At 38.7% G+C, this 24,288-nt stretch overlaps 2 protein-coding genes across 2 annotated transcripts in view; one reads left to right on the forward strand and one right to left on the reverse strand.

The window, feature by feature from the left end:
• Positions 1 to 24,288, forward strand: part of LOC109411570 (sialin) — a 78,331-nt gene that overhangs the window by 28,659 nt on the left and 25,384 nt on the right. The window lies entirely within an intron of this gene.
• LOC109398518 (cuticle protein 6-like) lies at positions 15,447 to 16,863 on the reverse strand. Its single transcript, XM_019670903.3, has one exon. It carries the CDS (start codon positions 16,817 to 16,819, stop codon positions 16,214 to 16,216), a length of 606 nt encoding a protein of 201 aa, XP_019526448.2. The 5' UTR covers positions 16,820 to 16,863; the 3' UTR covers positions 15,447 to 16,213.

Below are 24,288 nucleotides of genomic sequence, written 5' to 3' on the forward strand. Positions count from 1 at the left end.
GTCACGCTTTAAAGCCAATCTATTTTCCTAGTGTGACTGTTATGCGGTCACATTGCTCAATGAGACAAAATGACTTGGTATTTTTTTCATAAATCCTGGAACAAACTTGATTTTTTTATTCAGGTGATCGAAAGCACTTGTGATTTGATGATGATCCCCGGTATTAACTCAATACCAGCAAAATATGCAAATGTTACAAATATGCAGTTATGGGCAGTTCACGGATCCTAACATATTATGTAATGCTATTATTTATGGCGGAAACACATAAAACTATTCTTGTAGATTTGAAGGCCTTCATTCTAGGACAGTTTAGAGCACCTAGAACATCCCAGAATATAAAACACCTTTTTTGTATTCTTAACGAAGGTTAAATGAATACATATGAATGTAACCCATATCCAAATTCAGCTTTTGGAACAACTGGTATGTTGATTATTTCGATTTTTCCAAATTTCATGGTGTTCAGGATGTTCTAGGTTTTCAATAAAGGCTCAAATACAAATTTTCCCATTTTCCCTTAATAGAGGACTCAATTTGCATCAACTTTGCTGAAGACAGTATTTTGTTTTATTGATTGGGTGAATGTATACAGCCATTTCTGTGTTGGGGTCATATATGACCCCTACGGCTCCAAAGGGTTATGCATGGGTTGGGCATTGGAGGGTTAACTAAACTATGCCACATAGCAGGTAACGTTTCTGCAGAAAGTAAGCTGACTTCAGTTTAATGTTCACCACATCCTTCGCAGCTCTTCAACTTCTTCGGTCCTGAGATATCCTCTGACAACAATCGCTAAGAGCGCCAACGAACAACGTTGAGAACATCCTAATCTAATTCGTTGAGACTGGTGACTTTCTCGCCTGATCTTCGTGAAATTTCATCGTAATTTTTACATTTAAATTTGTTCATTTTTTTTCAACACATTTGTGCTTTTGGTTTTCCAGCTATCTGGAAATTTAATCATATAAAATTGACTGACCAGCGAGTTTTTCATTAGTTGCATCCCCATACGTGCGAAAAAAATCCAGATTCCTTAAAAAAATCTACAATAAAAAGAAATTTTCCAAGTATTCTTTAGAAATTTTCTCAGCTATTCTTTCCGAAAATCCACAATGAATTGCTTGAGAAATATTTCAAAAATTTCTTTGGAGATGCTTTCAAAAAACCCTTCTTCCTTCTCGTTTTTTTTTTTCAAAACATCCTTCAGAAAATATTCTATAGATTCCTTTGATAATGTGTTCAAGGATTCCTCTATAAATTTCCCAGGACTTACTTAACGGATACTTTCAAAAATTCTTTCAAGGATTCATTCGAAAATTTTAATTCCCCAAGAAATTTCTTAAAGATTTTTTTAAGAAATCTCATATGGATTCCCAAAAACATTGCACAAGAAGTACCTTTATAAATTCTTTAGAAGATTCCTCCATTGTTTTTTTTTTGAAAATCTTTAAATGGATTTCTTCAGAAATTCCACCTTAGATTCCCTAAGGGATTTTCGAAGGATTCCTTTAGATTCTAGTTCAAGGATTCTTCTCCAGGGAAAATTTTCTCCTGGGTTCACCTTAAAAATTCCTCCAGAAATTACTTTGAAAGTTCCTAAGGGAGCCTTTCAAAAAATCACAAGTTATTCTTTCAAGAATCTTCCATGGATTGCTTTAGAAAGAACATAGTGACTTTTTTTTCAGAAGTTCCTTCAAATTTCTTGCATATGTCCTTCTAACAATTCTTCCATGGATAGCTGTGGAATACCCTCCAGGGTTTCCTTACGAAATCCCTCCACGAATTCTTTTAAGAATCTTACATAAATTCCTCCTGGGTCTCCAGTTAGCCTAGTGGTTATGGGTCACCAATCTGGAGACGGTGGGCTCGATTCCCGTTCCAGTTGGGAACATTTTCTCGACTCCCTGGGCATAGTGTATCATTGTACTTGCCTCACAATATACAAATTCATGCAATGGCAGGCAAAGAAAGCCCTTCAATTAATAACTGTGAAAGTGTTCAAAGAACACAAAGTTGAAGTGAGGCAGGCCAAGTCCCAGTAGGGACGTAGAGCCATAAAGAAGAAGAAGAAAAAGAAGAAGAAGAAGAAGAAGACATACGTTCCTGAAGAAAATTCTCCAGCGATTCCTTCAGAAAAACTTCCAGTAATTTCTTCAGTAACTCTACCAGGGATTCATTTTCAAAATGCAGGGATTACTAACGACATTCCTCTAGGGATACTTTCAGAAAATCTTCTATGGAATCCTTTGAAAATCCCTGAAGAGATCTTTTCTATAAATCCTTAAGAGATTCCTTCAAAAACTAATACAGCGATTCTTTAGAAAATCTTCCATTGATTCCTTCAGGAATCCATCCGGGACTGACTTCATAATTTTTGAAGAATTCATTCATAAATTCTTCCAGCGATTTCATTCAGAGAAATTTTCCTAATGATTCTTCAAGAAATTTCTCAAGAGATTCTTTTAAAAAACCTTACACGGATTCCTTCTAAAACCGCTTCAGAGTTTCATCTAAAAATTTCTTCAGAAATATCTCCGAAGATTCCTTTAGAAAACCTTTCATATTTTTTTAATCCTTCAGAGATTTTTTCGGTAATTCCTTTTAGGGATGCCCACAAAAATCTTATGGAAGTTTTCATCAGTTATTCCTTTAAAAATGTCTTCGGCATGTTATACAGGATTTCGTTTAGAAATTCTTCCTTTGATTCTTTCATAAAATTCTTCGAAGAATTCTTCAGACATTCTATCTTAAGGAAATTCTTCTGGCATTCTTTAGGAAATTCATACAGCACTGTCTCCAGAAGTTTTTTAAGAAATTCTTGCAGGAATTCTCCAGAGTTTCCTGCAGAAATTCAGATAAAGATAACTTTAGGAGCTATCCAGAGATTTCGGCAGAAAAGTCTCAAAGAATTCCTCTAGAAAGTCTTCCAAAAAATACTTCCCAAATTTATCCACGTTTTTTTTTTTTAGAAATTCCTCTAAAAATTCTTTCAGTAAATCTTTGGAATTCTTTGGAAATTATCTTGGATATAGAAACTCATCCAAGGGTTTTATTTGGAAAATCCTTCAGAGGATTCTTTAGTAATTCCTGCTGGTATTCCTTCCATGTATTTCCTAAGAAATTTTGAAAAAATTCCTTTATAAATTTCTCAACAGATTCTTCCACCATTCCTTCAGATATTACGACCACCGATTCCATCAGGAATTCTTCTGAACTTTCTCAATAGATTTCACCAGTGATTGTTATTTGTAAGTGCTGATGTTAGCCAAAAAGCACATGAACCAAAAAATAAAAAAGTAAAGATTCTTTCGTACCTATTTTTCTTTGTAATTACTATAAAATGTTTTTCAAGAAATCATTTGAAAACTCATCCAAGGTTTTTTATTGGAAAATTCTCCAGACGATTCTTCGAAAATTCCTGCTGATATTCCTTCCATGTATTTCCAGGAATTTATTCATAAATTTCTTCATACGTATTTTTAAAAAAAATTCTTAGGGAATTCCTTTACAAAATTTCTTTACAGATTTTTTCGATATTCCAACAGGGATGACGACCACATATTCCTCCAGGAATTCCTTCAGAATTTTAGTCAGTGATTTATCGAGGAGTTCTTCTGAAACTGTCTCAATAGATCTCTCTAGATAGGGCTTTCTCAAGGAGTTCCTTGAAGTATTTTTTTTTTTTTTCAAAAATACCTTCATAAATTCCTGCTGGGATTCAGATATTTCTCTGCTGGAATGTCAAGAATGACTCTAGGTATTTGTACAGAAAGACGACTAGATTTTTTTTTAGAAATCCTTTCAGAAATTCTTCCAGCGATTCCATCAGGAAATTTTTAAAGGAATTCTTACAGGGGTTCCTTTAGACATGGTTCAAAGAATTTCTGCCGAATTGATCCAGAAATTCCATTAAAACCCTCTTCAGGGATACTTTTAGAAAATCTTGTAATAATCTTCTACAAGATTAGGCGCTGTCCATAAACTACGCAGACTTTTTTTCGGTCATCTCAGACCCCCCCCCTCGTAGACTTTTGTTCATACAAAATTTTCGAAATTTGTATGGAGCGTAGACTTTGGCCAGACCCCCCCCCCCGTCCCCCCTAAAAGTCTGCGTAATTTATGGAGAGGCCCTTAGCCTCTCGCTGGATGCCAGGATAGACGCTGTTTGAGCCGCACTTCCTTGGTGAACAGACGCTCGGTACCCAGCCAACCATATATCGTAAATCATTGTGTGGAAAAAATCGTATATTTTCATGTATTCAATCAGAATTGTATAGTAATATGTATATTTGTTGACAATGATCGCGTAAACTCGCATTTCATGCCAAATTAAATTTCAATTGCGATTTTGCTTCATATTGTCGTCTCCGATCATAAAAAGTGCGAGATACTATCGGTAGGATCGCACAGAATCGGATAGAATCGTGAAAAAACATACATTCTAAGTGTCAAGCTACAAGTTCGCTAGCATCGTGTATATGATTTCTTTGAATCGTGGAAATCGTCGCTTCACATCGTATATGAATCCGCTAAATCGAGCTTGCTACCTAAAGGTATGATGGAAATCGTTGAAATCGTATACAACTATAACAATGTTGTATATTGATCGTTTACGTTACACTTGCGTCGTATACGAAATGAATGACATCGTAGAAATCGTACATTCATTTTAACAGTCGCATTTGATTGTTACTGCACTTTTAATAGTCGTATCTTAATCTCGGAAATCGTAAATGGTTTTGTTTACACATTAGTATGATGGAGAAAAAGAAAAAATGGTATTCATCACAAATTTGTATTTTTGTTGTTGTCGACACATTCCAACCATGGTAGCCATAATTTCAACCAAATATATAGGTTTTCATATTAGCAGATGATTTACAATAAGTGATGTATTGATTCCAACAACGATGTGAATTCCGGGCCTCTTGCACGGCACCGCTTGCCACTCAATGCACAACAACAACGCTCCCACCACAAGTCCCGCACCGTACCATGCTAATTTTTATTCGTTTCATCCCATTCACTTTGAACTCTCTACTTCCAACTTGGCAATGTAGCCAATAGAGATAACGCGCAGTTCTCAATCAAAGGACATAAGTTCGATTCCCATCGAACACAGATTGTTTTTTTTTATTTGAAAATCTTGAGTCGTATATCGGTACACTCAATCGTAACAAGATCATGCAAATCGTAAATTTAGACGGAGAAAATCAGCGAAATCGTAGAAATTTTTCGAGAAATTGTAAATCATGTTGGATGGAATCGCAGTAATCGTATACACTCAAACCTCCATTTAGGTAGGATCCATTTAGGTAAAATCTATTTAGGGGCTGTCCATAAACCACGTGGTCATTTTTTTGGGACTTTTCAACCCCCCGGGGGGGGGGGCCGCGTGGTCATTTGTCCATACAATTTTTTTTATTTGTCCATACAAAATGGTCATTGGCCGAACCCCCCCCCCCCCCTCATGACCACGTGGTTTATGGACAGCCCCTTAGATCCCTCCATTTAGGTAACGTTACCTAAATGGAATTTGATTGTCATTGGTCATCATTGATGACGTCAAACCCGACATCAACCTATCATTGACCTGTTTTCATTTTGGCCGGCAAACCCAATATAAACTCAACAGTTGTTCGATGTTGGTCCAACAGTGGCCCAACATACGATAAAAAAGGACCCTACATTGACCCGACATTCAATATTTTTTCAGTCTGGCGGAATTTTGCAGGGTTTTTCGTGTTTCGTGCCCATCTAGTCATTTGAATGACAAGTCTGATCTGAGACTTTCCAAAACCCCCGAAAATGCCCTTAAGGCCCTCCTTTCCTGAGACTCCCTTGAAAGTCCTCTGAAGCTCCGCATGACCCCCATAAAATCTCCTAGTCACTCTCCCTTCTTGAACTTCTTTTCAACCTTGTACTCCATTTAGGTAATAGACTGAATCCATTTAGGTAAAAATTCTATTTAGGCAGTCCCGACTAATTACCTAAATGGAGGTTTTGGTGTATATGTTTCGATATGGCCTCCACTTTAGTATGTATATGCCAGAGCGTTCATGATTAACAAAAATTTTAATCATGATTAATCATTGATGATTAAATTTTTTATTTCAGTGATTATTGATTATGATTAATGATTAATTTGATTTTGAGGATGATTAAAGATTATGATTTATGATTAAATTTGGTTTTATCTGTGATTATTGATTATGATTAATGATTAAAAATGGCTCATTGATTAAAAATCATGATTAATCATGATTAATCAATCACAAAAACTGGAAGTGATTAATATATATATATGTTGTTGAAAATATTTTTGAAGTTTTAAAAGTGAAAGGTTACTTTGTATAGGAGATTTTTGAAAGAAAAATCATAAATTATAATATTTAGAACAGCATTTAAACCAACTTTAATTAAATAATATATTTTATCTGATGAATTATTTTTGGTGATGAATGATTAATGATTGATTATCTTTTGTCTTATGATTATGATTACTGATTAATGATTAAATTGGGAAATCAGTGTGATTAAGATTAATGATTAATGATTAAATGAGAAATTTTTGTGATTATGATTTTTGATTAATCTTAATCATTAATCATTAATCATGATTAAATTTATGATTAATCATTAACGCTCTGGATGCCTGTTTCGTGCATTGAATACGATTTCTTTGGTGCTATATAAGTGTGACTATTTTAGTTGCAATTTCGATATAGCAATCAAATTGCTGGCTGGGTACGTACCTCCTCAATCTAGCTCAAGTCAGAAGGGAAACAGTGCCCAGGCTGCACTACCAACTAAGCACACAACTCTTAGCTGGCAGTCTATGTCATCAATAGACCCGTAGAATGCACTTGTGGGACCTGTGAGACAGAGCTATGTTGGATGCTAATGCTAACTAATGAATTTTCATCAATTTTTAGCGATTTCAAAAACAGATTCGTAAAACGGAAGTTGTGGAAAAAGGCCATCTGCCATAGGTTAAGATGCCACGTCATGAAAACGTTAAAACAAAATGATTCGAGCAATTCCGACTCCCTTTCCCCCCTCTGTCTCGCTTTCATCGTATACTCGAAACATGAAGTAGCACCCCTCTCTCCGTTAAACGATGGTCGTTATATTTGAATGATCCCTGACGTGGATAGCGTAGACATCAACAACCATGCGCCTCCATGTGAATCTCAATCTCCTTGGAAACACTTGGCTGGTAATAAAATCACCAGAAAATCTTAATTACAAGCACGAAAAACCGGAAGTTGCCTATTTTCATTGGGAAATCTAAACATTTTCCGTCGTTTTTTTTTATTCTTAACCACTTAACCTATTTTACAGCTCTTCTGTCCACTAGGGCACTACGTGAGCGATTCCAATTGGCGGCTGCACTTACACTTTATACAGCGCCTAAGTGTATTCTATTATATTCTTATTCTACTATATCGAACTGGTTTGCCTCTGTGCTGCTTTCACTTTTCTACCCTGTCCTTGGTAAAATGGTGAGCACGATGATGGAATGATGTGTGACTGTTGTTCCTTTTCCAGTCCGATTGGGGGTCGTCCATTATGGGTTGCCGTTCGCCGATATCCAATTATCCGGGTCCGTTTGAGCTATGAGAGCTCAGAAGAGGGTCAAGTGCCAGCCGCTCTCAGGAGGAAGAGCAACTGACGAAGTGCCGGGGCTGGGGCCCATGACCATCCGCTTATGAAGCGAACGTGTAGCCACTGCGCCACGGGCCCCGGCTTCCGTCGTTTTGGCGGCCAAGCTTCTAGAAGAATGTTTTATGCAAACATATATTTACACCATGCATCTGTAGTAATGATAAAATCACATTCAGGAATGATTTTGTGAGTTGCACCTTTTTACCCCATCTTGGTATTTTGGGCTTTGTTCCCCTATCGACCAACATGCACTGGTTCAACGTTCTTTCGCAGACTCAAGCTGCATAGCAATAAAAAGATGTGCATTAAAAAAATAGGGTCTGGGACCATTTGGGCAGGCGGACCTATTTTGGGCACTTACTGTTATAACTCAATCAATTTCAAACCATTTGACATGATTTTTTGCACACGGATAGACACTGCGTATCTCACCCTATCCCAAAAATCAAGTCAATTGGTTTAAAATTGACTGAATTATAACAGCAAGTGCCCAAAATAGGTCCACCTGCCCAAATGGTCACATACCCTACTATTTAATATATTTGTTTTTTGTTTTTTTTTTCATTTATAACAATGGATTTTTTCTAAAATCATGACTTTGTCTATAACCATAACCAAATTTTCATTGAAGGGGCGTCATGCTCCGCTTTCTCCTAATAATTGTAGAATTACTCGTGGATCGTTTCAATATGATGCGTAAGTCACGTACAAATCATGGTAAAACCCTGTGTATTTATTTCCTGATGCAATCCCACTAATTTCAGGATCGCTCACTGTCAAAATCTAGGATTCTACTAGCAACCAGTTTGGAAGCTCAGAAGCTAAAACTTGTTGTAGTATGAGTCTATCGATTGTATTTTCCCACATTCACCGATTCATAGTTTGCGTTGCTATGCTATCGTAATAATATCAAACAAACGTCTCGCTAATTCCCATAATATGATAAAGCTTCGATTGAAAGCTAGAATTAATCGCTAATTATAATCCCCTGACGCACCGTCTCGTAATTAATCGCTTGTTTTATCGCAGGTAGGTACCTACCTGATCGGTATCGCGAAATCGGTGCGATCTAATTCCCAAAACAATTCTATTGCTCAATTTGCACATATCCACTCGACCGGCGGCGGCGCGGCGCAATGCATTTCTTCACACCCGAAAAAGCGCGCTGATCGTCGCCACTTCGGCTCCACTCTACAACAATCGTTACGTAAGGTCACGGAAAGTGCCGTTTTAAAGTTAGCACTCTTCTGCTGCAGGCTGGTGCAACTGAACGAAACGCTCGTGTGCAGCGCACAGCTGTTCACCTCTTATCCAAGTTCATCGTCAAAATCCTACGACCAAATCGTCACCAACAAACTTAAATCACCACCGTGTATAGGGTAATTTGCATGCGCTTTGCTCAACCACCGTAAACAGTTCCTCCTTCATCGGCTTCATCCCATGCCGGGTGCGCTGTGCGCGGTATCGCTCAATCGAGTGTGCGAACTAGCGACGCGCCGGTAGCGCGGGAGCACGTGCTTTTTATGTTTATACTCCATATAAATTTGATACGTTGCTAATGTCGATCTAATTGACTGGAGTAAGCTCGGCATCGGTGATCGATGTGCCTGCGTTTCTACGCGCTGAGTAGCGAAGGAAGGTGAGGAACATCCATGAGAGAATTGAATTATTGTTTATTTCCACGGCTGGATTCGCCGGGGTGATGACACTAGCACATTAGATCTGTAAGTATAGACATAGGGGTTAATTGTGCTTTTGAACGAGTGGATTTTATTCTAGTAGAGAAATGGCAAATTGCGCAACTGAATAGGGGGTTGACAAGCGCACGACTGGGACAGTCATTAATGATAAAAGAGCTATCATGTTCCTAGATACCTAGTGTATATATTTTCCATTTTTTCTCAACGGATGTCACCGGCAATTGAATTGAATTAACCGACAACATTGAGTCTTAGCAGAGCAAATTAAATTTTTTTAACCGAAATTATTGCGTGTGAATAAATGAGCATGAAAAGTGTAGAAACGCAAAGCAAGAGACGAATTGAATTAGGGAAAGAGCACCAATTAACTTAAGAAAAATTATAAAGGGTCGTGATCTTAGGTTTCAAACTTTGGTCAATTGAAAAGATCAAATTAGATGCACCCTAGCCAAAACATATTCACTTTGCACATATCCTGTACTCTCATAATTGATCGGACAAACACCAATTTCCATACAAAATTGCCAGCTTTGAGATGCTTTAACTATGTGTATGGTCTGCTTCCGATCACTTTTGAAGATTTTTATTGCATATCGTGACATTACTTCCTAGACAAATCGTTCCTCCTCCGAGCATGTTCTTTGTTTTTGACGCTCCTGCTTTTGTTGCATAGCGGGGGTACAGCTCTGCCACAGTTCCAAATGTTCTAAAGGATGTTCGGGCCCGTATGAAGTTGATCATTAATATTAACTTCTTTTCTCGATCAGCCTAGATAGCTGTGTAGTGTCGGTAGCGATTGTCTCAATTGGCTAAGAATAACACTACGGACCGCCTGTTAATCCACCAACAGGTGACCCCTAATTCATGGTGTGATGCGGCTTTATGCTTACCGTGCCTAGGAATGAATGGCTAGGGGGGTCTAATAAAAACCTAACCGCAAACGGAGCCTGTGGAATACCAGGGCGCCCTCCACAGTATGTTGCCCTAACTGCGCTAACCGGAGCAATGGTGCAGCGGACCTTGTGTTTCTCCGATACAATCAGCTGCCCTTCTTTAGTCTCACTAGAGGCTAAATAAGGACGGGATTATGAAGATGTTGTTAATTAGTTTAAATTTCCACCTATATGGTTTCGCATTATGCGATTTACACAGTGTATTCTGTGTATCCTCGCCTTTGGCGTTTTTCAATCGATACCGATTTGGTTTTGTTGCTGCTGTTCTTTGTTCTGCTGTTGTTGCGAAGAGTTTAATCTTGCCTAGTTTGGGTAGTGGCTACGGTTAGGATAGCTCAGATCAATCTTCAGCATAAAAGAATAGCAACAATCAATCTTTGCAGACTTATGCAAAATGGTTCAGCCCAAGTGCCCTTGGTCCAAGAACCTTACTTCCGTAAAGGGAATTTCTATCTAGGAAACCTTGTGAACCCGGTGTTTGCTACTTTCAGTAAACATGAAATGGCAAACTCGCGTGTCATGCCTCGAGCATGTGTGCTTGTCAACAACGCAATCGTTGCTACACTCATCTCTGAACTAACCACCAGAGATGTATGTGCTATCACAATTGATGTATCTGTTGGTAACCTCATCAGGAAATACGTCTATTGTCCGGTTTATTTACCGCATGATGAACCATCCCTTACGGATGCTTTCACACACGTCATCGCATACTGTACTTCAAAAGGCCTTCCGCTAATTGTTGGCAGTGATGCTAATGCTCACCATATCATCTGGGGCAGCTCAGAAATTAACTTGAGAGGCTCCAGTTTGATGGAGTACTTAAGTAGTACAGATCTTGCATTACTTAACATAGGCAACCGCCCAACCTTCATGGTGTCTGGTAGAGAGGAAGTGTTAGACATAACGCTTTGCTCTAGTAGAATAAGTCACGAGCTGACCAATTGGCATGTGTCAGATGAAGAATCTTTATCTGACCATCGCTACATCTTTTTTGAACATCTAAATGTTACTTCGCAAATTTTGCGTTTCAGGAATCTCAGGTCAACAAACTGGGATCTTTTTACTGATTTGGTTGCGGCCAAATTTCATGGATACTCACCATCTATTGACACTCCAAGTGATTTAGATGATGCCGTTGATACTACAACGATCTTCATCATGGAAGCTTTTGAAGAAGCATGTCCTCTACGGTCTGTGAAGATCACAAGAGGAACCCCTTGGTGGAACTCTGATCTGGCGAAACTCAGGAAACAATGTAGAAAGAGTTGGAACAGACGACATTCGGGTGGTTCGGAGGCTTTCAGGTCGGCTCGCAAGGCTTACCAGAAAGCTCTTCGGTCTGCTGAACTATCCGGCTGGAAAAAACCTTGCTACAAATGTTTCCAGTTTGAGTGAAGTCAGGCGGTTAAATAAAATCCTTCCGAAATCTAAGGATTTCCGAGTGAACGAACTTCGTTTGCCAAATGGCGATCTGACTTCCTCTGATGAGGAAGTTCTGGAATGCTTATTCAGCACACACTTCCCTGGATGTGTGGATATTACATTTTCGGATGAACCTGATGTCTTTTCTTGTAGTTACGATTCCCTGGCTTCGGCTCGGAGTATTGTAACTATTGAATCCATTGAGTGGGCACTTAATAACTTTGCTCCTTTCAAATCTCCTGGGGCAGATAGGATTTATCCTATTTTGCTTCAGAAGGGATTTGATCATTTCAAACATGTTTTGAAAAAAATACTTGTTTGCAGTTTTGCTACAGGGTATATTCCCAAATCCTGGCGGGATATTACTGTAAAGTTTATTCCGAAAGTGGGTCGTGCGTCGTATGAAGAAGCAAAGAGTTTCAGACCTATCAGTTTGACCTCTTTTCTTCTGAAATGCTTAGAACGCATTGTCGATCATCACATCCGTGATGTTCATCTGGCCAATGTGCCAACAAACCAACATGCTTACCAATCTGGAAAGTCCACTGTGACACTTTTACATAAAATTGTTTACGATATCGAGTAGGCATTCGCGCAAAAACAATCCTGCTTGGGTGTTTCTTAGATATCGGGGGTGCCTTCGACAACGTGCTTTTCGATGCCATATTGGAAGCCGCGCGTGGTCATGGTATATCTCCAATGATTTCCAATTGGATTCACCAAATGCTCAAAAACCGACATCTCTTCTCGACATTGCGTCAAGCGGCGATTAGGAAAATGAGTGTTTGTGGATGCCCCCAAGGAGGAGTCTTGTCACCAATTTTGTGGAATCTCGTAGCAGGTACGCTATTGAGGCGTCCTTGTCATCATCAGTGCTTCCGGAGAGTTCGCTGTGCACGTTGATTATGCTGAAGATGAAAAATCGTCCCTTGATCCTCAACCTGCACATTCTTTCGTCGATTGATCAACAAACAATCACACACCTGTACCTGCATATCATCCAACACGATGAAAGTTGGTCCCAGCTCGCGTGTGTTGTCGCAGCTCTGATAGAAGGTATGAATTGAATATTTCTAAACGTTCGCATCATGGATCCTGTCCAACAAACCTACTGTAGCGCTACGATGCCGAGCCCGCGGTTCTTCAGTAGATCGGCGAGTATGCGGGTGCTCCCAATGAAGATGAATGATCCACGTAGGGTAGCGACTTATTTGGGAAGTGGCCGGTATTTTGGGCACTTTTCGCTCTAAGTCAGTCAGTTCCGAAACCATTGCATTGTGTCAATTGGTTCAAAATTGACCAAGTTATAGCAGAAAAGTTTCCAAAATAGGAGTCCTGTCGGGATGGTTCCACTTCTCTACCGAGTTTCCTATAGCAAGTCCTTTTTGTTCGCTGGGGTCGTTCCCATTGCGTTGGACTCATTTCTTATTATTATGTTGCTGATTCTCTGCTTCAATGCTTTTTCACGGCTGGCTCGCAGGGTCAGACACCATCCTCCTACTTTCTGGACGACCATAGAGCACAGTTGAGCCTAAAGTCCTAACCTAGCACTCGGACGTCGATCAGCTCCAGGGATGGAAAATAGAGAGGAATAAAGCTGAGTAGACACAAATACAAGAATCTTCCAAGATTTCATTCTGGGAGTTTCCAAGATTCCTCCAGAAGTTGCTTCTGAGATTCGTCTAGAAGTTCCATCAGGAGTTTCTTTGGGGATTTCTCCTGAGATTCCAATAGTTCCGTTTGACATGTCTTCTGATTTTGTTTCGGTTATTCCCAGAAGAGAATTCCTGTAGTTTTATAAAACTGCTGGAAGAATTCCTAAAGAAATTGTTGGAGCTGTTCCTCAAGAGAGTTCTGTAGGATATTATGTTTGCAGTGCAAATCCGAATTAGCGACATTTTTTGCTTCTACTTGCGCTGCTTTTGCCTTGCGTTAAATACAATGTCGGAAGTGGGACGCTGTATTGTACACCTGGTATTCTATACAGCGCCCCACTTCCGACATAGTGTATAACGCAAGGCAAAAGCAGCAAGTAAAGCAGGAAGTAAAAGAAAAAAATAACGCTAATTCGGTTTTGATCAGGAAACACAATATTCATAAGGAACTCATGGAAGAATTAGATTCGAATTCCTTTGGCAGGATTTCCATTAGGAGCATCTAAGATTATTCCAGAATGAACATCCTGAGAATATCCTGAAGGATCTGGAGGAATTCCTGGAGGAACTCCTGGAAGTATCCCGGTAGGAGCTCACGGAGCAATCCTGAAATGAGTTCCTGGAAGAGTCCTAGATTGAGTTTCCTAAGGATTCCTGAAGAAGTTGCCTGGAGATATCCCAGAACGAATTCCTAATAGAATACAGCATAAAATTTCTGGAGAAATTCTAAAGGAACCACGGAAGGGATTTCGGAAGAAAATCCTAACGGAAGTCCAAAAGAAATTCCCGAAGTAATTTTGAATGAATTTCCTAAACGAATCCCGGATAGAATTCCTGAAGCCTTCCCGGAAAGAACTTCTGAAGCATTTTCGAAAGGAGCTTCTGAAAAAAACACGGAACGAAGGATTCGCATAAGAAGGAATCCTGGTTTAATCTCGGAAGAATTTTAGGAGGAATCCCAGAAGGAACTCCGAAAAAACAGTGAAAAAATTGCTGGATGAAACCTCAGGATCATAGAATGGCCATCCAGAGGAATCGCACAAGGAACACATTTAAAAGAATTCATGTAGAACTTTTTTGGAGGATTCACAAAAAGAGCTCCTAAGTGAATCACTGAAGGAACTTTTGGAGGAATTCCGGAAGACGTTCCTGAATGAATCTTAGAATTTTTTCCTGGAAAAATCCCTGGAAAAAACTAATAGGGGAACTTTGAATTGAAATCGTGGAAGAATTCCGGAGAACGGAATCAGAAAAGGAATTTTTGAGGAAAAGCTAGAAGGAATCCTAGAAGATCGTAGAAGGATCTCTAAAGTTTAATTTCAGAGGAAAATCTTGAAGGAAACTTCGATGGAACTCCTGAAGGGAACCGTGAAATAACTTCTGAAGAAACCACGGAAAAAAGCTCCTGAAGGAAGCCTAGAAGGGGGAATCCTCAAAAGACGGAACCCCTCAAAGAACCCCTTGAATAATTCAAGAGGGAACACCTTAAATTCATAGAAGGAACTCTTTAAGCAATCCCAGAAGGAGAATTTCTCTTAAAGAGGAATCCCGGAAAGAACATTTTGAGGAATCCTTAAAGGAACTTCTGGTAGTTTTGAAAAGAAACCCTTAAGGGTCCCTCAATGGAACTCGAAGGAATATTCGAAGAAACTCCTGGATCAATCTCAGACGGCCCTCGTGGAAGAATCGTAGAAGGAACTCTAAGGGCTACAATGATACATATAGCCTTTTACTGGCATTTTACCAGATTTGCTGGTATATCTGAAACATACTGGAAAAACTTGTAATTAGAAGACACGAAATGCTGCTAATTAACGAGTTGAGAGATGAAAATTGTGAAAAAAATCGCGTTTTGGTGGGATTCGAACCCACGACTCCGTATTCGCTATACCGACGCTTTAATCAACTACGCCACAGGGTACAGGTAATGATTCTACCAGAACTCTGAAGGAGCCTTGAAAATAATTCATGAGAGAATCTAAGCAAGAACTATGGAAGAAACTGGGAGAAACTGGTTTTGTGTGGCTTCGTGGTCGTGCGGCTAGTGTCACCAAGCATTTAGTCGCATCGTGCTAGGAGCGCGGGTTCGATTCCCGCCGCAGCTGTCAGGAAAAGTTTTCGGCTGTGCCACTGGGCGTTGCATGCTAGTCCGTTGTCTAGTGTCGTGCTTCCTTCAAAGAGCGAATAGCTCACTGAAAGTACTATATGTGTCCGTGTCTTTTAACTTTGGAAGAGACTTCTGTATCCCTAAATGAATGTCAGATGGAATTCCTGGAAAAATAAGAAGAAATTCTTGGATGAATTCCACTCTGCAGCTACCTATGGAAAACAATAAAATATTGTCCAAATTGTAAAAATCAAGATCAGAAAAGTTCAAAGACATTCTTGCTGGCAGCACTGCCATATGATGTCTGACGGTTGTCGGCTCCGCAACAACTTTGAACAGATCCTTTTTTCCACGTGTTAATGCTAAAATACTGCTAAACAATGCAATTAAACCATACATATCGCCTATACTCAACAGTTGAAGCCTGACGGGCAGTTCAGAAACAATAAACATTCCATTTTGCATTAAATCTGTTGGCAAATTCATTGAATTTTAATTCTGTAAATATCAATCGTAGTGCTTTATAAATGACGAAAAAAAACATATATGTATCTCCATCGGGCATATATTTTGGACTGGGCGAAAGTAAGTTTAATTAAAATATTTCTCGGGGAAAGCATAATCAATCAGATCTGATGCATTGTCAACAAACATCATCTTCCATGGTCTCTGACAAAATTCGATTCAAGTATTCCCTAATCCCTAGGCTTTTGTTGCATTTTCATGCTGCGGATGCAGTACGTAGGGAATCATGAACGACACGTACATCACTTGCGGCTGTTCACCTACACGAAACTGCAGATGATTATCCTTGGGAGGAGCTGGCACCACTGGGTATCCTAGCGGTAAGGCACCACAAACAGGTGCCGAAGGATTTGGTTGTACATTGAGTTGATCAGGAGCAAACCGGATATCAAAGTCGGATACGGCAGGCAGTTCCTGGTTGGACGGAGGAGTCGGCACAACCGGCGGGGGACGAACGTCTTCAGCCGCTACTGGTACGTTAACCTTCAGTTGGGGCTCTTGACCTACTCCCAACAACTCACTGGTACTGGTAGCGACGAACCCATTCTTATCGGCACGGTAGACCACGTTCTGCGTGACACGATTTGCGTCCACGTAGTGATACGATCCTCGAACGGTTCCATCGGCGTACCGAGACTCTTCCTTGACGGCGTGGCCGTCATTGTATCCGTACTGGTAGTCTCCCTGTTTGCCCATTTTGAGGAAGTGCTTTCCTACTTCCTTGGGAGGAGCCGAGTTGGCTAGGGCGGCCAACAGCAGAAACGGAAGCAAGAATAAGAACATAGTGGTTTCGTGGGGCTGTTTACAAGATGAATGGAGAAATTACTCTAGTGGTTGAATTTAATTGGTACTTGTTTTTATAGTTCCGTGAATAACTGAATCTAACCGCCTTGGGCAAATTCAAGATATTTTGGAATTTATCCTAACGGGATACACATTCCTCAATCGCGAAGCATGTGAGGTGAGAATCTTCTTTATTCATAAGCAGTCAGCTGCTGTAGCCAAAGCAATTCATTACATCGTTGCGTAACGGAATAAAAAAAAATAGATAAACATGTAACGATAAGCAGTCTTTCAGCGCCATATACACTAATTGTGAGAACATTACCGGTCTAGATAGCAGTCAGAACGGTGGTGGAAGATTAGTGAATGAACCACGGACAACGTTATGACAACCTATGACAACCATTCTACACGTTGTTGTGGGTAATTACTCAACTGTTTCATGTTTATTGAACAACTAGTGTCCGTGCTACATGAAGCTTATCTCCTACGACCGTGGAGACACAACACGCATAAGATAGCCGCTATTTACACCCGCGCTTTAAGATTGATGCCATTTCACATTGAGGACACATCAAAAGTACTTTGAGAAACATCGTAAACATTCGTAACGATCGAATGAAGGTGATTCTGCGATTGATTAGATACGCACGTATCCTTGCATGAGTACAGTCACCTGGATTTCTAGCATACTATATGTCATGCTGGAAGCAAGTTTTCGAATTTTATGATGTCCAACTTTTTCGCATAACTAGGTTTCAACAGATGAACGCATGCAAACCAAATGTGATAGAACGTCGTCACTTGACGCGATCAACCGTGCGGCAAGGAAAGCTATAAACCCTAGGCGCAGCAAACAGCTACCGCTGAACTACAAAGTGATCGTGAGTTCCATGCGAAACGATCGTAGCAAAAATAGCAATTATCAACTTTTCCGTCCCATTCTCCGGCGGGCGACGGGACAGTTGTCATAAATCTACGCTCAATCGAAACCCTCAGTAACAACGCCACACTGGGACTAGAGCTCAGCTGCGGCAGTTTTAACCGCCCGTAGTCACGCTCCAATGCTCGGTATCAGTGTCAGTCGGTTAGCCAAAAACATCCATGCGAATCAAGTGGGAAGTTGCTTGCTCATCCAGTCAGTGCAGTGGTAGCGATCAATTAAACTTGTTAATTTGACAATCTAATTTTGATGAGAGGCGATGTAAGTCCGCATTGAACTTCTATGAACTCAGCGAAACTTCTGGTAAAGTATAAATAGATCGAACGGGACTAGCTTTAACCACTTGTTACATGTTTTACTCGATAACGAGGAGGAGTGAGGGTGATGTCTTTCGAACAATTTATAGTTGAGTCTTCTATAACACGTTCACCACAATTTCCATCCAATCATTGATGATTTTTTGGTTTCTAGGTTAAGACATGTCCTGTCCCGAAAAATCAGTTCAATCGGACTTATAAACTCGAGAAACTGCGGTAGGCGTGAAGTTGGTGGCGGGTTGATACAAGAGACTCCACTGTAAAAACAATAGATAAAAACTTGTACTGATAGAATGTACAACTATCGGGAAGATGGTTGTACTATAAATAGAATAAAAAGCGAAACGTGAGAATTAGGAGTCGAGGGGGCACGTACGGCGTATGCCGTGTGACGAAATACTGTTTGAAGAATCTGATCACTCTTTTTGTTTTCATTCTGCATAAGTTCGCATCAATTTCTTTTCTGAGTCTAGGTAGATTTCTCCTGAAGTTTTTTTTCGGATAAGGGGGCTTCATCTAGAATTCGTCAATTTTTTTTACTGTGATTACACCTCGTAGGAATCTGCATGATTGTTAACCCTCCTTGTGCATTAGGGTAGTTTTTTTTTTACCCAAACGGTGCAATACTTCAGCGAGCTGTTCCCAACGTAATGCAATCGGAAGGTTAAATGAACTACTTAGTCGTTTGACAAAAGTTGGTATCGTTTAAAACATATTTTGTAGGGATTTCTTAAGGACAGACTTGATAGAATCCCAAGGTGGCCTCCAAAATGGCCGACTTTGGCACCTACTCACGATTTCGAGAGCACAAATCTCTTCGTAAACAAAAACATCGCACCTGATCTTCTTATTTTAAATTTATTACAAGTCAGCAAGAACAGAATAATAAAATGCTTTGTTGTTTGAAGCTTACTTCTTGAGATTTGTGCGTCTGAAGTTTTGATGCACTGTTGAAGCGGGATTTCAAGACGTTTGTCCTTAAGGAGCTTTTTTGGGATTCAATTACATAATCTCTTGGAAATCTTCCTTTCTGGGATTCGTTTCACCTACAAGTCTCTTTCCTCCAGTAGTTTCTACACCCTATCTTATCCAATTCCCATCTAGCGAAGCACCAACCAATATGTCAATTAGTATGGGACCCGCTTGTATGGAATAAATAAATCGTCGCTCCAGTCGACTTTTTAGATCCCATTTAGGTCCCATATGAACTGTACAAAATTTCAGCGCAATCGGTGAAACTATAATTTAGCGCAAGCGGTTCGAAGTTTGCATAGGATTTACTATGGGAAAAGTTACACTTTCAAACAAAAAATCCCAGAGGTCGCCCTTTGTCTCCTTAATTCAAATTGATCAACGCTTCTTGTAGAAAAATCATTTATGAAACTTTCCTTCGAAGACCGCACAACGATTGGATGCTTGCGGAAAAAGTTATTGATTTATTACCGATTAGTGATCCAACGAACGGCTTTTTGTTTTGTTTTATCAGCAGCACTGCTGCTGCCGTTGTTGCATGGGGTAGCGGGAGGCATCACCACCCCCGGAAACAGCAGCCAGCCAAGGCAGCAGCTACAGTGCTGCTAATAAAACAAAACAAAAAGCCGCTCGTTGGATCACTAATCGACAGGGAGGGTGCAGGCCCGTTAAACTCGAACAAACTACGCCTACCTAACATGCATCGAGCGGGCCTTCCCAAACAACACAATGCGATTTCGCGGGCCACCCCCATCGACAAAACAAACCGATTTCCAAGCAGGATTCGACTAGACTTCTGGTCGCGTTGCCAGTCACACTAACACACTCGCAAAAGATGAGCAGTAGGCCTACCTTGCCGCATGCGGATCCCCTGCTAATCGATAATAAATCAATAACTTTTTCCACAAGTATCCAATCGTTTTGCGGTCTTCGAAGGAAAGTTTCATAAATGATTTTTCTACAAGAAATGTTGATCGATGTGAATTAAGGAGACAAAGGGCGACCTCTGGGATTTTTATCTGAAAGTGTAACTTTTCCCATAGTAAATCCTATGAAAACTTTGAAACGCTTGCGCTAAATTATAGTTTCACCGATCGCGCTGAAATTTTGCACAGTTCATATGGGACCTAAATGGAATCTAAAAAGTCGACTGGAGCGAGAATTTGATATTTGTCCCACACTAATGTCAATTCAGTAACAAATTTTGAAAACGACGTATAATCAATGCTACACCATTGATTATACGTCGTTTTCAAAATTTGTTACTGAAATTATTTCTTGCACCGTGCTTAATGCCTCATGACCCAACTAGATGGACAATAACAAGCTGTGTTATTTTGTGACAATAAATTTTTATAACAAGGGTTGTTATAAAACATGTACCGTTAGTAGTTAAAATAACAAAAATTCTAACACAGTTCCCACAAGAAAAGAACAAAAATATTATAACTTTTGTTATGATCATAACAAAAATATTACAAAACTTGTTCCATGAAATATGATAGAATTTAACAAAATTATAACAAATTGTGTTATAATTCCCCGGCAGTCTTTTAGGGTAAAAACTATTTTTTATACTCATTTTTTGGGTAAGTATTTTAAAGTGTGTTATTCTACTTTTAGAAAAAAGTGGGTAACATAGAAAAATAGTTTCCAGTACGTTATGAAATTTTCGGTCCGAACGGGATTTGAACCAAGACACCTACCATCGGCAGCAATCTGACGCCTCTGTCATTGAGGCCATCACAACACTTGAAGAGAGCGGTGATAGAATCTTTACTGGTTCTACGTATTGCCAGTTTCCTCATTCAAATCCTTGTTTGTCAGACGCACACGATCGGGGTAGTATGACGTCACATTGAGCTCGTTGACGTATAATAGACTTGATTTGTCGTTAATAATTTTGTTTTAATCTATCACAATTATATCAAATGCAGATATAATTTAGTTATATTCCACTTTCTTTTATTTTAAGCAATGAAATGGAATCTATCATATAAGGGGTCATCCATTAAGTTTATCGTCACGTTTGGAGGAGGCTAGGAGGGTTGAAAATTTCCAATTTTAGCGTGACGTACAATAGACGTTCGGTCGATGCAAGTGGTTTAACTGCAAGTCTGCACTCAGCCAAATAACCTTAAGATTTCCACGAGGCCCAACTTATGAAACGGGCTTTAAATAATTCATAATGATTCGGATGAATTTCATAAGGTCACTCTATGACGTAAAATCGTCTCACAGCTTGGCTTTTATTCATGTTTAGCAACATGTTATTCTCAAGCGTCGGTAGCCGTGTGGATAAAACACGGGCTCGGTGATCCCGACGTTCATGGATCGAATCCAGTCTGCATCATTTTAAGATTTTTTTGTTCTTTTCATAAGTCTATCTTATGAAATTTGTCATAGTAAGCACGATCAATTTTGATAAGGTATTCTTAAGTCATCCATAAGAATTAGTTATAGCAAATTTTCATAAGGTATTCCGATGAATTTCGCTAGTTTTTTTCGCTGAGTGTGGTAAGTGTAACAAATTTATAGGGAACTGCATGAAATTATCTCCTTCTCTTTCACTCTTATAGAAATTTTGTAAACAACAAGGCCAAGAAACGTCAAAATCCCATATAAAATCAAAACAATGCAGAGCCCTATAGTTCGCACCGTCAAATGTCAAAATGGTGCGCCAAGTGAGCCCAAATGAACAGACGGATGAAGTTCACGTTCATTTAACGTCAGTTGTAGGTTTGTTGATAATGCCAGGCGTTTCAGTTATCGGTTTTTCGCTCCCTAAGTGAAACGTAAACATGTTGCAGTTATCGAACGTCTACTGTGTCATTGACATCCTACTAAAATTTTAAAACGGTCTGATAAAAAGTTCCAAATCTTTCCAAACTTTTACGTTGTTTACCCGACTATCTATCGCGTAAAAATACAAAACTTAAGGTTAACAGAGAAGAAAGAAAAGCTAATGATCTGATGAAGGGGAAGTTGGTCAATGTTTACTTGTTTTGTTTCACATCACACAAGATTTTACAATTGTGCCACAAAACTTACCCAACATCATCTATCAAATACTGTGCTGTTGCGCCAACAGGTTCTTCGCCACAGTTTCCAGCAGAAATAATGTTCTTTAAAACGCTACAAAGTGCTGCAACAATACCAAAGCGTACTCTATGAAAGTAGCGAAAGCAACTGTTTTGTTGGTGAGGATTCTTATTTGATTGGCACATCATCCGGGAACTATTCCGGTTTGGATTATTGCACTAATATAAGAACCCAAAAAAATAGAAAAAAGATAGCTGTGAAGTATTTGATTTCCAGCTATATTCCAGCTTACAGTTTGTATTGATAATAATGATAACATCCGACAAGCCCTGGTGATAACCTAATAGTTTTTTTTTTATTACACCTTCCAGCTTTAATGATATCGCATAACGATAGTAGCTTCAAAGCCCTGCTGGATTGGAAGAATTTGGCAGATTATAACTAATTGATAACAAGTTCTGTTTTATTTTTTTTAACAAATATGACGCCGTCCCCAAATTACGCGTCGCTCAAGGGAGAGGGGAAAGTACAACCGAGCGTTACGGTCCATGCAAAAATTTTAGGACTATCTTACAAAAAAGCGTAACGGAAGAGGAGGGGGTGTTAAAACATGACGATTTTAGCGTTGCATTCTAAATGAATGCTATAAGTTTTGTTTTATGGCTTTTGGCTCGAGTGGTCAATATTACAAAAATGATCAAATTATTTCGCGTCAGCACAAAAAATCCAAACCAATTTTGAAATTATTTTGTTACAAAAAATGTCGCAAATACCGTCGTGCGGGGCTACTTTTGAAATGCGGGGCTACTTTGGACACTTTTGAACATGGATTTTTTAATTCAAAATATGGTTCAAATCTGTTAGATGTCTTAGGGACTATTATGAAGCAATAGTTTTCCCATCATTTAGTTGGAATTATTTTTCAAACAGACCGTTTATTGCTTGTCAGGATGCGAAAAAAAACATCGAATAAACCAAAACAATATATATAACGTATCAGATATATGCATTGTTTCTACAGTTCATAAATTTCAAAGGGTTAATCAATTCATTCAAAATGTATCAACGTAGCATATACAATCGAATATTTGTATCGTTATACGTTATAAATGACCGTTTCACCCAAATAAAGGAATGATGGTCCCTTTTTTCAGGCTATTTATACAGCAATATCCCGCTGCTCATAATACCAAAGGTAGCACAGAACCATCTTAAAACGCATATTTTTCTTGAAATTATGTATGATACAGTATACTGCAGTATTGGTACAACGTAGTTTTCTAAATAACCCTGGAATTTGAAATGCTGTTTTGTTATAGATAAAAATGTCCAAAGTAGCCCCCATCCGGTTCTATATGAGATGTGTCCGATTACATACTCATGATTATTGTGTATAAAAATTGCGGAAATTCATTCACTAGTCAGGGAGTTATAATGTCATAAAGTTGAAAAACCATGAAAAAGTGTATAAAGAAGCCCCGCACGACGGTACAACAATAAATGTGTTACGAAATTTTGTTATAGGCAATTATTTTAATATGCACAATGTTACAAATGCTGTTATATATCTGTTTAAATGAATAATACAAGTTTTGTTATAATTTTGTTTTTAAAATAATAACAAATTTTGTTACAATTTTGTTTTGGTTATTTACATATACGAATCCTTACAACAAAATTATATCAGAATGTGTTATTTATAACAACGGTTATCCCTCTAATACCCAAATTTTTGATTTTGATCTAAATATCATTTTTCGTCATCTAAAATCGATTTAAACATGTTTTGGAAGATGATTCTTTTTAATTTAATTTAAAATAATAAATTTAATTTCGTGAATTACAGTTTTTGATTTTTTTAATTTTTATTTTTGAACATCCTCACCGTTTTATATTTTTCCTGGAAGTCTATTTGGGGTACGGATTTTTTGAGATGAAAACATTTTGAGATTTTATGATTATTGTTGAAATATTTTTATTTTCAATTTTTTTCATAGAAAATTTTATTTTCCGTGTAACTTTAAGGAAAATAATTTTAGAGTGTATTCGATCCTCTTGAACTATAAAACTAGGATAGAATGATTTGGGAAAAATTTAAAATATGTTAATTGTAGCGATTCAATACAAAATAAACAATGACTTCTAGAAGGTGACTAAAACATCAAATTTTCAATGATTTTTAAAAAATGTAAATA

The sequence above is a fragment of the Aedes albopictus genome, chromosome 3, assembly GCF_035046485.1.
Source record: "Aedes albopictus strain Foshan chromosome 3, AalbF5, whole genome shotgun sequence".
NCBI classification, from domain to species: domain Eukaryota; kingdom Metazoa; phylum Arthropoda; class Insecta; order Diptera; family Culicidae; genus Aedes; species Aedes albopictus.

What these genes read in the sequence shown, in the direction of transcription:
- LOC109398518 (XM_019670903.3), bottom strand. Translation starts at nt 16,819, where the DNA reads ATGTTCTTATTCTTGCTTCCGTTTCTGCTGTTGGCCGCCCTAGCCAAC.